This window comes from Gorilla gorilla, chromosome 17 (assembly GCF_029281585.2).
Source record: "Gorilla gorilla gorilla isolate KB3781 chromosome 17, NHGRI_mGorGor1-v2.1_pri, whole genome shotgun sequence".
NCBI lineage: Eukaryota > Metazoa > Chordata > Mammalia > Primates > Hominidae > Gorilla > Gorilla gorilla.
Genome location: NC_073241.2, coordinates 92,957,840 through 92,972,518, shown reverse-complemented (window position 1 = coordinate 92,972,518; position 14,679 = coordinate 92,957,840). Strand labels below are relative to the sequence as shown.

The window sequence follows — 14,679 nt, the reverse complement described above, 5'->3', positions numbered from 1 at the left end:
GATACAATTCAAGTTGAGATTTGGGTGGGAACACAGCCTAACCACATCACTCAGCAAGGCAGATAACTTTCTCACTGACCCTATGCAACAGAAAACCATCTGGGATGGTTGTAAGGGGCACGGGAAGTGACTGGTAGGATCACTGCCAAGGCTGAGCACTCAGGAGAAGGCAATAGAATCCTATTCTCCATAGTATGCTATGAGATACTGAAGTACACTTCTTCAGTATCTCTTTGGACTTAGAATTAGCACTATATTCCTTGTTATACAGAAAAATTACTAATGAAATTCGTAGGATGACAAAAACTTTCAGAACTGAAAAACAGGAAATGTAAGCTTTTTAGTTCTTTGGTATTCAAAGTATGCCTAAAAGACAATGCAAAATCCAACAAAAGAATGGTGGGGTTTTTGTTTGTTTGGTTTTGGTTTTGGTTTACAGCTGGAGTAGAACACAAAGGGATGGAGTTGAAACAAATGAGAGGAAATTGGAATTCTAAACTTACTCTCATTGGCATTAGAAAGGCACCTACATGTATTTCACATGAGCCGGTGACTGCTGATTTGCATTCTTATTTTTTCCCTATAGATTAAAAAGGAGGTACAATGGTAGAACTGTAATCCTGTCCTTTGTCATAAATTTTCCTATTCATAAAGGTGAGTGTTAGCCTGCTTGTGAAATCTAAAGTTGAGTAACTTCAAATACTAACCACAGAGGGAGAGGCAGCAAGAGAAGAGGCATAAATTCAGGATCTCACCCTTCATTCCACAGACACACACAGCCTCTCTGCCCACCTCTGCTTCCTCTAGGAACACAGGTAAGTGCTTCAAGCCTCTCCAGCTTAATAACATGAATTATTTTTGAGAATAATAATGATACTGTGTTCTATATCATGCATTTCCTGCATTCTGTCTGATTATATTTTACTTATTCTGCCAGAGCAAAATTAAAATACCTATTTCATCTGATTTATCCTTTATCTAAATTGCTTAGTTCCAAGTAAATCAAGGCACTTTCAGGAACACAGAGGGAGAGTGCCTTGCAGCCAGAGAGTCTTGAAGGAGACATCAGGGACTCATCTTAAAAGTTGGTTGGATGTGATCCCCAGAGGTCTCCTGTTAGCATTCATTGTAAAGCCTTCCTACCTAGCTCTAGTGTAACCAGCAATGAAAGAAAGATAAAGAGGGTCGATTACTTATTTACAATAGTCTTTATAACCGTAGTTTTGTAAGCCTTCTAATTAGGACATTAATATATTTAATATATGCACATTGTAGAAAGATTGAAACGTTAAAAATAAGAGAAAAACTTTAAATTTCAAAATCTCACAGCACAGATATACCATTTCTTTAAGTAAATTGTACTACAAAATACCATTCCATTTATTAAAGTCATTCTGACAGGAATCTGATGCTTTTCCAGGAGTTCCAGATCACATCGAGTTCACCATGAATTCACTCAGTGAAGCCAACACCAAGTTCATGTTCGAGCTGTTCCGACAGTTCAGAAAATCAAAAAAGAACAACATCTTCTATTCCCCTATCAGCATCACATCAGCATTAGGGATGGTCCTCTTAGGAGCCAAAGACAACACTGCACAACAAATTAACAAGGTAGCTATCAGCATCATTACGTTGTCCTGTTGCAGTTTTTGTCTGGTTCCGTCGGCTAGCACGCAGATGGTAATAGATGTGGTGGCCTGATGGGTAGCACAGGGGGCTGAGCAGGAATTCCCATAACTGTGAGACCACTCCTTAAACAGATCTTTTGAGTAAAGTTTTCTTGTCCCGCTTCATGTCTCTTCCAGGTTCTTCACTTTGATCAAGTCACAGAGAACACCACAGAAAAAGCTGCAACATATCACGTGAGTCACAGAGCACTACGGTTCAGCTTTAGATCCCTGAACAGGTCATAGTTTAAACCTGGAACTTCACAGAAACTAAGAAAAGGCCATTTTTAGGGAAAATCTTGGACAAAAAGATTGAGACATACAGAGTGGGTTGGCATTTCATGGCACATAATTATTATTCCTCATTTCTTCGTTACTGAAAGACAGTCAGCACTGTACCTCAGAGCATAGGTCTGGATCAGGATAGGCTAGGTTCAGACTCCAGCTTTGCTCTTCACAAATGGTGAACATGAGCAGGACACAACTGCTCAGAGTCCCAGTGACCTCATCCCAGAAAACTAAGGGTAATAAGAAATCTGACTCAATACATGCAAATATATGCAAACATTTACAACATTGTCTTGCCCATAAAATGTCATAATAAATGTTATTATTATAAAATAGCTATAATTATACTAATCACAATAATGTTGCAAAATATTTAATTTTCATTGAGTCGTTAATGAGATAAAGAGGAATAAGCACAAGTCCAACTATATTTTGGAAAATGATTGCTATGGAATATATTGGTTTAGAGCCTTAATAGTGCAAAATGCTTTGCTGGAAAGTACAAGTTTCTGGATTTAAACAGGCTTAGGTTCAAAACGTGGCACTTCTAATTTATGTCTCTATGAAGAGGTTTACTTTCCATTCTCTGAGCTTTCTTGTTTTCACCTGAATTGAACTAAAGACTTAGAGTTACCCATGTAAAGTCCTTAGCCATGTACCTGGCACACACTCTTCTTACGTGCAGAGAATGACCATCATGAGGAAAGAGCCACAGATCAGTCAATGTGTCCTACAAGATAATAGCACCAACAGGTATAACAGGGCTTCCTGGCATAATCTATTTAAAATATCCAACCTTCAACATACTCATATCCTTGATGACTGTTAGAAGTGAAATATGGTCCTTGCCTTTAAGGAGCTGAGAGTTTAACTGGGAAGCTAAACCTAACCCTTTAAACCAACAAGGACAAAATCCAGTGGTAGACAGTGCTGCATCTATAGTTCAGAAGTGAAAAGATTGCAGTATGTTAGAGCAAGAAGAATTTCCTGGAAGAAGTGAAACATAAGGTGGATTTTGAAGGGTATTTGAGGTGAAGTACACCAAGTATCAGGGAATAAGCACAAAGGTCCTCATTGAGACTACCAGCCATTAGGGACTGATCTAACAGACTTAGCATGGGTTTAGTATTTACATTGATACAGCAATTGAATGATCTCCTTTTTTGACGTTTGAAGGTTGATAGGTCAGGAAATGTTCATCACCAGTTTCAAAAGCTTCTGACTGAATTAAACAAATCCACTGATGCATATGAGCTGAAGATCGCCAACAAGCTCTTTGGAGAAAAGACATATCAATTTTTACAGGTAAATTTCACCTGGCCTACCCATATTTCATCTGCAGCCTGATGTCTGTGTCTCTGAGTGGCCAAATGGAAGAAAGCAAGGCAGATGAGCCTGGCCAACCCAGGTGGAGAGCATTTACTCAGAGTGCATTAGCTCCGTTTCCACAACTCTCCCCCACTGGAGTGTCCCAGACCCCAACAATACATCACTGAAGTGTGGATTTAGGGATAATCTTGTAATAAAAGAGGAGATTGGGTAATAGAGTGAGTAAGAGTAATAAGTAATAAGATACCATCGATAAACTGGCACTGACTCAGTCACATAGCATACATCTTGGTGGGAAATGTATGACTAATGAGATATTATTGGAATGGGCAGGCTTGGGTGAGTTCCTGGGAATAGTTGAGGAAGTACCAGGAAATACGGAATGCACAGGATGAAAGATAAAAACAAAGATCAGAAACATCATGGTTGAAATTACTGGAAAGAGGTCTGAGGAGCAATGAATCTCCTTCAGGGAAGCCTGCTCTGCAGTTTGCAAACCACAGCCTCTTCTGCTTCTGCCTTTTGCCAGATGATATTGACCTTCAGTGACCTCTTTCTTGCGCCAGCCCACACTCCCCTTTTGCATTGCCTACGTGGCACCGGTATAAAAATATGCATGGACAGGAGATACTGCATCTATTCAGGGTCTGGATTCAGCTTACTATAATTATAAATAACTAAATTTGGTAATATGTAGTTACATAAATTACTCTTACTTCCTACTTTCTTCCTTCATATCTCAAAGGAATATTTAGATGCCATCAAGAAATTTTACCAGACCAGTGTGGAATCTGTTGATTTTGCAAATGCTCCAGAAGAAAGTCGAAAGAAGATTAACTCCTGGGTGGAAAGTCAAACGAATGGTAGGAGAGCCACCCATTATAAAAACACCTTTGAGAAATCTATGCGACTGAGCCCTATGCCTGAAACTGCATGGGGGACCATGGGTGGGAATTGAGATGGCTTTGCAGGGAGGGCAGAAGAGGGCACTCCAGATGAAGTGTTTTTCCTATTGATTATGAAGAGAGCCTAGGGGAGCCAAGGAGGAAATCACAGGAAGCCAATTAGATGAAAGCATAGCCGGAGGATTCTTTGCTCATGTTCCTGGATGACAATAGCTTTGTGGATCTCCTGTCTCCGCTCAGGCCCATTTTGAGATCATGTCCTTTACTTTACATCAGAACCAAGATTTTATGATGAATATTTAAAAGAAAACATTAGAAAGCATCTCCCTTCCCCTTTACTAATTGGGAAACAAGCAGCTCTCTGGTAAATCACCCTTTTGTCTCTGAACTGGAGCTGCCTGGATCACATCTGTAGCCACGTGTTCTGCAGGGATTATCACAGCTCTCTTCCCCATCAAGGGCAAGAGCTTGACAAAGTCTCCATTCTACAGACATCTTTCTTACCTCCCACCTCTCATTACAGGCCAAACTTACAGCAACTCAACATGAGAGTGAATAGGAAGATACCCCCGGAAGTAGTGTCTCACAGCACAGGACATGCGTTTCATATTACAGAGCTCAAGTCACTCGTCCTAAAATGCGATCAGGGCCTACTTCCTCTGAATGGGGACTCCGTAGTTAAAAAAAAAAAAAGTAGGAAGAGGAGGGAGGGAGAAAAGAAAGACACATGTTGGAAGAGTAGACAAAATCAGTTTATCAGTATTCCAAATCAGATGATTGGAGTCATTCATACACAGAGAACGTGAACTCCTTCTCTATCACAAGAAGTGATGTCTCCATCAAGGGTAACTGTATACGACTGGAGCCTTGAAGAAAGCTGCATCTGGTGAACCGTCGGTCAGTGAGTCTAATAATTCAAAGATCAAAGTCAGTGAGTCTTAAGTAGGGATTTGGGTGAATAATTAACGATCAGTCACGAACATTTGCAAAGCATCTTCCAGACAAGCCATTTGTACCTTGTGTAAAAGACTCTTTTATTCTTTCCCTTGCAGAAAAAATTAAAAACCTATTTCCTGATGGGACTATTGGCAACGATACGACACTGGTTCTTGTGAATGCAATCTATTTCAAAGGGCAGTGGGAGAATAAATTTAAAAAAGAAAACACTAAAGAGGAAAAATTTTGGCCAAACAAGGTATTGTCTATACTTTATTTATATAGTGTAATATGTTAATACATGGAATGTTAAACATTTCTGATGAAATGTAACATGATAAGTAAAAAATAAAAATTGTTCATGTCTGTTATTTTGTTGTTTTACTCTTATAACTTTATTTAGTTAGGAATACCTGAAAAACTATTGTTTCTAACTCATGGAATTCCTGGGTTATTTCTTAGAAGAAGAAGGATGTGTTGCTATCTCAATAATATTATCTTTTTTGTCTTGTGTTTCACATGTTATTTGTTGGACACATTGATTTATTGCAGAATACATACAAATCTGTACAGATGATGAGGCAATACAATTCCTTTAATTTTGCCTTGCTAGAGGATGTACAGGCCAGGGTCCTGGAAATACCATACAAAGGCAAAGATCTAAGCATGATTGTGCTGCTGCCAAATGAAATCGATGGTCTCCAGAAGGTAAGAACTTGCATCTACATCTCTTCCTTCTACTGCCAGACATTTTTCCAAAGATACCAAGTTTAAACAAGGTAAAAGCTTATGACCGAGTTGCCTCAAAATGATGAAAAATTCTAAATGAGGAATGATGACTCACCTTCATATTACAAATATTTGAGCATAGGGCCTGACACAAACTGAAGGCTTAGTTTTTGTTTGTTTGTTTGTTTTTTATTATTATTATTATAATACTTTAAGCTTTAGGGTACACGTGCACAATGTGCAGGTTAGTTACATATGTATACATGTGCCATGCTGGTGTGCTGCACCCATTAACTCATCATTTAGCATTAGGTATATCTCCTAATTCTATCCCTCCCCCCTCCTCCCACCCCACAACAGTCCTCAGAGTGTGATGTTACCCTTCCTGTGTCCAAGTGTTCTCATTGTTCAATTTCCATCTATGATTTAATTCCATCTATGGCTTAGTTAATGATTAATTTATTAGAGTTACATGCATTGGATATCAATTTGATGATATTATTATGCAGCAATTTAAACTTGACTGGGAGAAATATATACCAATGTGAGGAAAGTTTACAAATACGCCGAGTAGAAAAGGGAATAGAAATTTAGGAATTTAGGGAATTACAATTTAATAATTGCAATGTGTACTAAATAATGTATACAGAAAATTAAGATGAGCCTATTAAAAATTGACACATGTAGTAGGCTGTTGGCACAAGAAATAGTGATACATACAGTTCATTGTGTACAAAATAATGTAATCATATTTTACATGTGTATCATACAGTTGTATACATACATATGTACACATATACATATACATAAAAACATGATTCTGTTTTTACATACATGTATATACATATACACATATAACCCAATGTATTTATATATTCAGGACTCATATTTTACCTATTAGAATAATAATATCTATTAAAGTGAACCTTCTGTATTTCACATTTATTGCCAAAATAACGAATCTCCACATAGTCAATTCATTGTTAAGGTGTATTAGAGATCGACAGTTAGTCATATCAGTTTCTTTTTTCCATTTGTATAGCTTGAAGAGAAACTCACTGCTGAGAAATTGATGGAATGGACAAGTTTGCAGAATATGAGAGAGACACATGTCGATTTACACTTACCTCGGTTCAAAATGGAAGAGAGCTATGACCTCAAGGACACGTTGAGAACCATGGGAATGGTGAATATCTTCAATGGGGATGCAGACCTCTCAGGCATGACTGGGAGCCGCGGTCTCTCGGTATCTAAAGTCCTACACAAGGCCTTTGTGGAGGTCACTGAGGAGGGAGTGGAAGCTGCAGCTGCCACCGCTGTAGTAGTAGTCGAATTATCATCTCCTTCAACTAATGAAGAGTTCCGTTGTAATCACCCTTTCCTATTCTTCATAAGGCAAAATAAGACCAACAGCATCCTCTTCTATGGCAGATTCTCATCACCATAGATGCAATTAGTCTGTCACTCCATTTAGAAAATGTTCACCTAGAGGTATTCTGGTAAACTGATTGCTGGCAACAACAGATTCTCTTGGCTCATATTTCTTTTCTATCTCATCTTGGTGATGATAGTCATCATCAAGAATTTAATGATTAAAATAGCATGCCTTTCTCTCTTTCTCTTAATAAGCCCACATATAAATGTACTTTTTCTTCCAGAAAAATTTCCCTTGAGGAAAAATGTCCAAGATAAGACGAATCATTTAATACTGTATCTTCTAAATTAGAAATATAATTCTGTTTGTGACCTGTTTTAAATGAACCAAACTAAATCATACTTTTTCTTTGAATTTAGCAACCTAGAAACACACATTTCTTTGAATTTAGGTGATACCTAAATCCTTCTTATGTTTCTAAATTTTGTGATTCTATAAAACACCTCATCAATAAAATAGTGACATAAAATCATTTTTGCTTTACCTTTTTTCTCTCTGGAAAGGGGAAGTGTCCAGTTACACATAGGAAAAATAATTTAGAGATATATTAATCATATATAAAGGAAAATTAAAAACAGAGTAGTTCATGATGAGCCTGGAGTAGAAGGCATATCCCAGAACAGGAGGAGCCTTGTAAACCACATTAGGAACTTCCTATTTTATGCTAAAGGGATAAGAAACTCATTACAGGCTTTGATGGTTGTTTGTCAAAGAGGGGCATAAAATTATCATATCCACATCTAGAAAATACATCTCTGGCTACGCTGATATCAATGGATTTTAGGAAAGAACAGTGTGGTTACCACATATAAATTAGGAAGTCATTAGAGTATTGGGGGTGGAAATGGAGAGAAAGAAACAGCCTGGGGGAATTATTTAGGAAATAATAGTTACAGAAAGACATCTAAGTTGCTGACCTATCTGACTGGATGGATAGAAGAATATCTTGTTTCTGAGAGAAAAAAAGACTTTGGGTTCAAATTTGTACTTGATGGATTGAGGTACTTTTAATATTCAAATGAATTTGCCTGGCAGGCACTTGAAGATATTAGTCTAAATCTCAGAAACAGAATATGATCTGAAGCTCTAAATTTGTGATATTCAATATAAATACTTTAGAGTCATTGGGATAAATATGGTAGTTGTAGCTAAAAACAAAAATAAGATACTAGGGAGAAAGGATAAAGTTAGAAGAAAGAAGAATCTAGAATTGACCTTGAAGTATATCAGCATGTGTAAAGATCAGGAATTGATCATTTTTATTTTCCAGAAAGTAGCTTTTCTTGGGGTTCCATATTTACTCCCATAGATTCTTCTCAGTCAGTACTGAATCCCACCTGGTTTCATAAAACATAAGTTTTAGAGAATTTGAACAAGGTTGAAGTTTTCTTCAGCAAGATTCAGCAGTCCAAGATGAAGGCAGAGGAAACAAATGTTTCACCACTTAACTATGAGACTTAGTCAAGTTGTTGAGGGAATTGACAGACTAGCCAGAGAGTGTATAACCTGAACAATCTGTTCAGTGAATGGAGCTGGGGAAAGAAAGCAAAGAAGGATGTAATAGTCTTGAAGAACACATGTGCGTTACAATACTTACTGAGGTCAAATAAGGATGGTATTGAGTTTATGAGAAAGATGAAGAGGTCAGAAGTTTGGGCCAGGACCTATGATTTTGAAGTACACTTTAAAATGATAAATTGTAAGGAATTATGAAGCTCAAATTCTGTCCAATAGGTGAGGATCAATTTCTAGTGATTCAATGAAGCTGAAAATGGTAGAGTGGATAGTTTTGAAGAACTGATTGTTAGAATCACTTTAGACCATATCCTTCAACTATTATTAATTTTTCTGGGTTTAAAAGAAGGTACTTTTTAATAATGAAAACGTTAAGACAAAGCTCATAAGCATTAGATTCTTATAGAGGAGAGGGCATAGTTGATATTTTGTTAGGAGAATTGAAATATTTACGTACATTCTAGGCCCACCAGAAAACCAGTTGCCCCTGCATTGTAGCCATCTGCAAGGGACACTGAAGGGAAAGCCAAATTTTTTGTCTTGATTTTTTTAAATAATGAATTAAAATCCATTGAATAGAACAGAATACGAGTCCCTGCTGATATAAAATACATGACTCAATTAAAAGTTTCATAAGAAATGCAAAATTTAAGTGCTTTCAAAACTCCTCCTCATGGAATACCACTTTGTACCAATTATGATGGTCAAAATTAAAACTCATAATACTGGGCCATTGCAAGTTTTGAAAAGAACGTGAAGCAACTGGAACTCTCACAAACTGCTGATGGAAATACAAAAGGTGCAACCATGTTGGAAAAGAGTCTTAAATCACTGAACTACACACTTACATTTTATTTTAATTAATTATGCCTCTATAAAGTTGACTCAAAAGAGGAAAAAGAGAATTGTCCAAAACACACATCTTTAGGTGAAAAAATCTTCTTCATTAAATGTGGTTTTTAAATGTATTTTTAATTAATAAAAACTGTATACATTTATGTTGTAAAACATGTTGTTTTGAAATATGTATACATAGTGGAATGAGTCAGTAGAGCTAATTTATATATACATTACCTCACATAATTTTTTGTGGTAAGAACACTGCAAAGCAATTTTCAAAAATAAAATGCATTAACTATAGTCACCATGTTGTAAAACAGACCTTCTGAACTCATGTCTCCTGTTTAACTGAAATTTGTATCCTTTGACCAACATCTCCTCAACTCCCTCTCACACCTCGGCTCCAGGTAACCACCATTTTACTCTTTGTTTATATGAGTTCAACTTTTCTAGATTCCACATATAAGAGAGATCATGCAATATTTGTCTTTCTCTGCATGGCTTATTTCACTCAACATAATGTTCTCCAGGTTTACCCTGTTGTCATAAATGACAGAGTTTCCTTCCTTTCAAAGGCTGAATAGTAAGTTTTCTACTGTGCATGTATACAGCACGTTTTCCTCATCCAGTCATTCATTATTACATAGATGGGTTGATTCCGTATTTTGATTATTGTGAATAATGCTGCAATGAACGTGGGAATAAAGATATCTGCTCAACGTAACTGCTTTTATTTCCTTTGGAAATATACTCAAAACTGGAATTGCTAAATCATATGGCAGTACTGTATTTAATTTTCTGAAGAATCTTTATGATGTTTTCCATAATGTCTGTACTAATTTATAATCCAACCAACAGACTAAAATAAGCCTTTTTCTGCAACGTTCTTGTCAACACTTGTTATCATTTGCGTTTTTGACAAAAAGCCATTCTAACAGGAGTGAGGTGATAGCTCATTGTGGTTTTAGTTGGCATTTCTCAAATGATTATTGATATTGCATGTTTTCTATTGACAAATGTCTATTCAGATCATTGGCCTATTTTTAATTGGGTTATTTGTTTTATTGTTATTCAGTTTTTCAGTTCCTTATATATTTTGGATATTAATCCGTTTTCAGATGTATGCTTTACAGATATTTTCTCCCATTTGTCTCTTCACTCTGGTGATTCTCATTTGTGCAGAAGCTTTTTAATTCGATATGGTCTCATTTGTCTAATTTAGCTTTTGTTGCCTTTGATTTCATAACCAAAAAATTATTGCCCAAACCAATATCATGAAACTTTTCCCCTATGTTTTCTACTAGTTGTTTTACAGTTTTAAGTCTTACCTGTAATCTATTTGGAATTGATTTTTTATATGGTGTAAGATATGGTTCTAATTTCATTTTTCTGCATGTGTATGTGGTTTCTTAAAACAATTTATTAAAAAGACTGTCCTTTTCCCATTAAATGTTCTTGGCCCTTTGTTAAAAACTATTTGGCCATAAATATCTGGATCTGTTTCTGGACTGTATTCTCTTCTACTTCTTTATGTGCCTGTTTTTATGCCAGTACCATGCCATTTTGATTAATATTGATTCTTAAGATATTTTGAAGTTAAGTAGTGTGATGCCTCCTGCTTTGTTCTCTTTGTTCAAAATTGCTTGACTATTCTAGGTTTTTTGTGGTTCTATACATATTTTAGGATTTTTTAAGAAATTTTGGTAGGTATTGAATTGAAACCATAGATAAATTTGGGAAGTATGACTATTTTAACAATATTAATTCTTCCAATCCATGAAAATGATACATCCTTCCATTGCTTTCTGTCTACTTCAATTTTTAACAATGTCTTATAATTTTCAGTGTACAGGCCTTTCACATCCTTAGTTAAATTCATTCCTAAGTATATTTTGAACTATTGTAAATGAAATTGTTTCCTCGATTTCTTTTTCAGGTGGTTGCTTGTAAGTACATAGAAGCACTACTAATACTTTGTATGTTGATTTTGTATTCTGCAACTATACTGAAGTCATTAGTTCTAACAGATTTTTTGTGGAATCTTTAGGGTTTTCTATATAAAAGATCATGTCACTTGCAAATGAGACTATTTAAGTTGTTTCTTTCTGATTTTGAAGGCTTTTACATTTTTCTATTGCATAATTGCTCTGACTAGGAATTCTAGTACCAAACTGAATAAAAGAGTGGGCATTTTTGTCTTATTCTTAGAGGAAAAGTTTTAAATTTTCATAATTGAATATGATTTTAGCTGTGGGTTGGTCATAGATGGCTTTTATTATGTTAAAATACAGTCCTGTACCTAATTTATTGAGAAATTTTATCATGAAAGCAGGTTGAATTTATTCAAATGCTTTTTCTGCATCTCTTGAGATAATCATAATTGTCCTTTATTCTGATAATAAAATTTATCATATTTATGGATTTTCATATATTAAACCATCCTTGCATCCCTGTGATAAATCCTATTTCATTATGTCAATTGATCAACTACATGTGCTATTGAATTCAGTCTGCTAGTAATTTTTGAGGATTTTTGCATCTATGCTCATCAAGGATATTCATCTATAATCTTTTTTCTTGTAGTGGTCTTGTGTGGCTTTAGTATTTCCATATCCTGACCTCCTAAAATGAGTTTGAAAGTATTTCCTCCACTTCAGTTTTTTCGGAAGTATGAGAAGAATTGGTAGCAGTCCTTCCTTATATATTTGGTAGAATTCAGCTGTAGAGCCACTGGGTTCTGGGCTTTTCTTTGATAAAAGAATTGTTATTACTAATTCAATCTCCTAACTCACCATTGGTCTGTTCAGATTTTCTGTTTCTTCATTGTAGATTTATCCTGGTAGATTATATGTATCTAGAAATTTATCAATTTTTTTCTAGGTTATCCAATTTGTTGGTCTATAATTGGTCTTAGCAGTATTTTATGATGCGTTGTATTTCTGTGATATCAATTGTAAAATCTCTTTCATTTCTGATTTTATTTGCATCTTTCCACTTTTTTCTAAGCCTTTAAAGGTTTATCATTTGTGTATAATTTTTTAAAAGCAATTCTTACTTTTGTTGATCTTTTCTATTGTTTTCTAATCTCATTTCATTTATTTCTGCTCTGATTATTATTATTTCCTTCCTTCTATTAATGTTGGGCTTAGCTTTGTTCTTGTCTTTTTAGTTCTTTGCTATATTACATTAGGGTGTTTATTTGAGAGCTTTCTTCTTTTTTGATGTAGGTGTTTATTGCTATAAACTTCACTCTTGGCCAAGTGCAGTGGCTTATGCCTGTAATCCCAGCACTTTGAGAGGCCAAAATGAGAGGATTGCTTGTACCCAGGAGTTCAAGACCAGTCCAGGCAACATAGGGAAACCCCATCTCTACACAGAAAAAATGAAAAAGTAGCTAGGCTTGGTGGTGTACACCTGTGGTTCCAGCTACTTAGGAGGCTGAGGTGAGAAAATTCCTTAATCCCTGGAAGTTGAGGCTGCAGTGAGCCATAATTGTGCTACTACACTTCAGCCTGGGTGACAAAGTGAGACCCTGTCTCAAAAAGAAAAATTACTCTTAGAAGTGCTTTTTATATGCATCCCATACATTAGTTTTGTTATTTTTTTTTCTATTTTTGTTTGCCTCAACATACTTCTTAATAAATTTTTTTCATTGATCTCTTGAGTGTTTAGGAGTATGTCGGTTAATTTTAAAATATTTGGGCATTTTCCAAAATTCCTCCTGTTATTGAATTACAGTTTCAAGTATTGTGGTTGGTAAAGATACTTACTATGATTTCAATGTTCTCAAATGTCTATGCCTGAGAAAAATATGTATTCTGTAACTGGAGGATGGGATGTTCTGAATGGTCCATTTGATCTAAGATTTAGTTTAATTCTGTTTCCTTATTGATTTTCTGTATGGAGGAAAGTGGGGTACTGAAGTCTTCTAATATTATTGTATTACTGTCTATCTCTCCCTTCAGATTTGTTCATATTTATATATTTAGGTGCTCTGACATTGGATGCATATGTTTATAATTGTTATATCTTCTTCATAAATTGATCCTTTTATCATTATAGAATAACCTTCCTCATCTCTTCTTACAGTTTTTGACTCAAAGCCTATTTTATGTGATATAAGTATAGCTATTCATGCTCTCTTTTGGTTTCCATTTGCATGCAATAACTTTCCCCATCCCTTCACTTTCAGTCTATGTCCTTAAAGGTGAAGTGAGTCTCTTGTAGACAGCATATAGTTAGATCTTGTTTATTTTTATCCATTCAGTCAATCTATGTCTATGATTAGAAAATGTAATCCATTTATATTCAAGGTAACTATTAATCAATAAAGACTTATTACCACTATTTTGTTAATTGGTTTTCAGTTGTTTGTAGATCTTTCATTCCTTTCTTCCTCTTTTGCTGTCTTCCTTTGTGAATGATTTTCTGTAGTCACATGCATTGATTCTTTACTTTTTTCCTTTGTGTATCTACTCTAAGTTTTTGCTTTGTATTTACAATGAGGATTATAGAAAATATTTTATATTTACATTAGGCTATTTTAAGCTGATAACAGTTTAACTTTGACTGCATTGAAAACCTCTGCACTTTTAATCTATGTCCCCACCAGATTTTAAATATTTGATGTCATAATTTACATCTTTTTATGTTGCATATTCCTTAACAAATTATTGTAGTTATTATTTTTTACTAGTGAGTTTTATACTTTCATATATTTTGTGTTGCCCATTAGCATCTTTTTCTCTCACATTGAATAATTAATTCCCTTTAGCAATTCCTATAAGATATGTCTGCTCATAATGAACTCCCTCAGTTTTTCTTTGTCTGGAAAATTTTTTATCCCTCCATTTTTCAAGGATAGCATTGTCATATTTGGTATTCTTATTTGGCAGTTTTTAATCTTTCAGTACTTTGAATATATTATCTCACTCTCTCTGGCCTCTAAGATCTTGGCTATGAACCCTCTGAGGACTTATTAGAACTCTCTTTTTGTTAATCCCTTATTTTTTCCAGCTACTTTCACTATTCTCTC

The 14,679-nt window shown here is 35.2% G+C and overlaps 1 protein-coding gene across 2 annotated transcripts; it reads left to right on the top strand.

The window, feature by feature from the left end:
• Positions 1 to 624: 624 nt before the first annotated feature.
• SERPINB4 (serpin family B member 4) lies at positions 625 to 7,761 on the top strand. 2 transcript variants are annotated; one of them, XM_004059510.5, is made up of 8 exons: positions 625 to 815; positions 1,421 to 1,611; positions 1,806 to 1,862; positions 3,132 to 3,260; positions 4,030 to 4,147; positions 5,242 to 5,384; positions 5,678 to 5,833; positions 6,897 to 7,761. In XM_004059510.5, the coding sequence occupies exons 2-8, from the start codon at positions 1,447 to 1,449 to the stop codon at positions 7,299 to 7,301; spliced, it is 1,173 nt and encodes a 390-aa protein (XP_004059558.4). In that variant the 5' UTR covers positions 625 to 815; positions 1,421 to 1,446; the 3' UTR covers positions 7,302 to 7,761. The 2 variants fall into 2 exon arrangements, with proteins under 2 accessions (XP_004059558.4, XP_055224725.1); XM_055368750.2 differs by having other exon boundaries at positions 709 to 815; positions 1,402 to 1,611.
• The last annotated feature ends 6,918 nt before the right edge of the window (positions 7,762 to 14,679 follow it).

Coding starts and splice junctions, on each gene's coding strand:
- SERPINB4 (XM_004059510.5), top strand. CDS start 1,447: ATGAATTCACTCAGTGAAGCCAACACCAAGTTCATGTTCGAGCTGTTC. Junction 1,612..1,805: donor CTGCACAACAAATTAACAAG/GTAGCTATCAGC, acceptor TGTCTCTTCCAG/GTTCTTCACTTTGATCAAGT. Junction 5,385..5,677: donor AAAAATTTTGGCCAAACAAG/GTATTGTCTATA, acceptor GATTTATTGCAG/AATACATACAAATCTGTACA.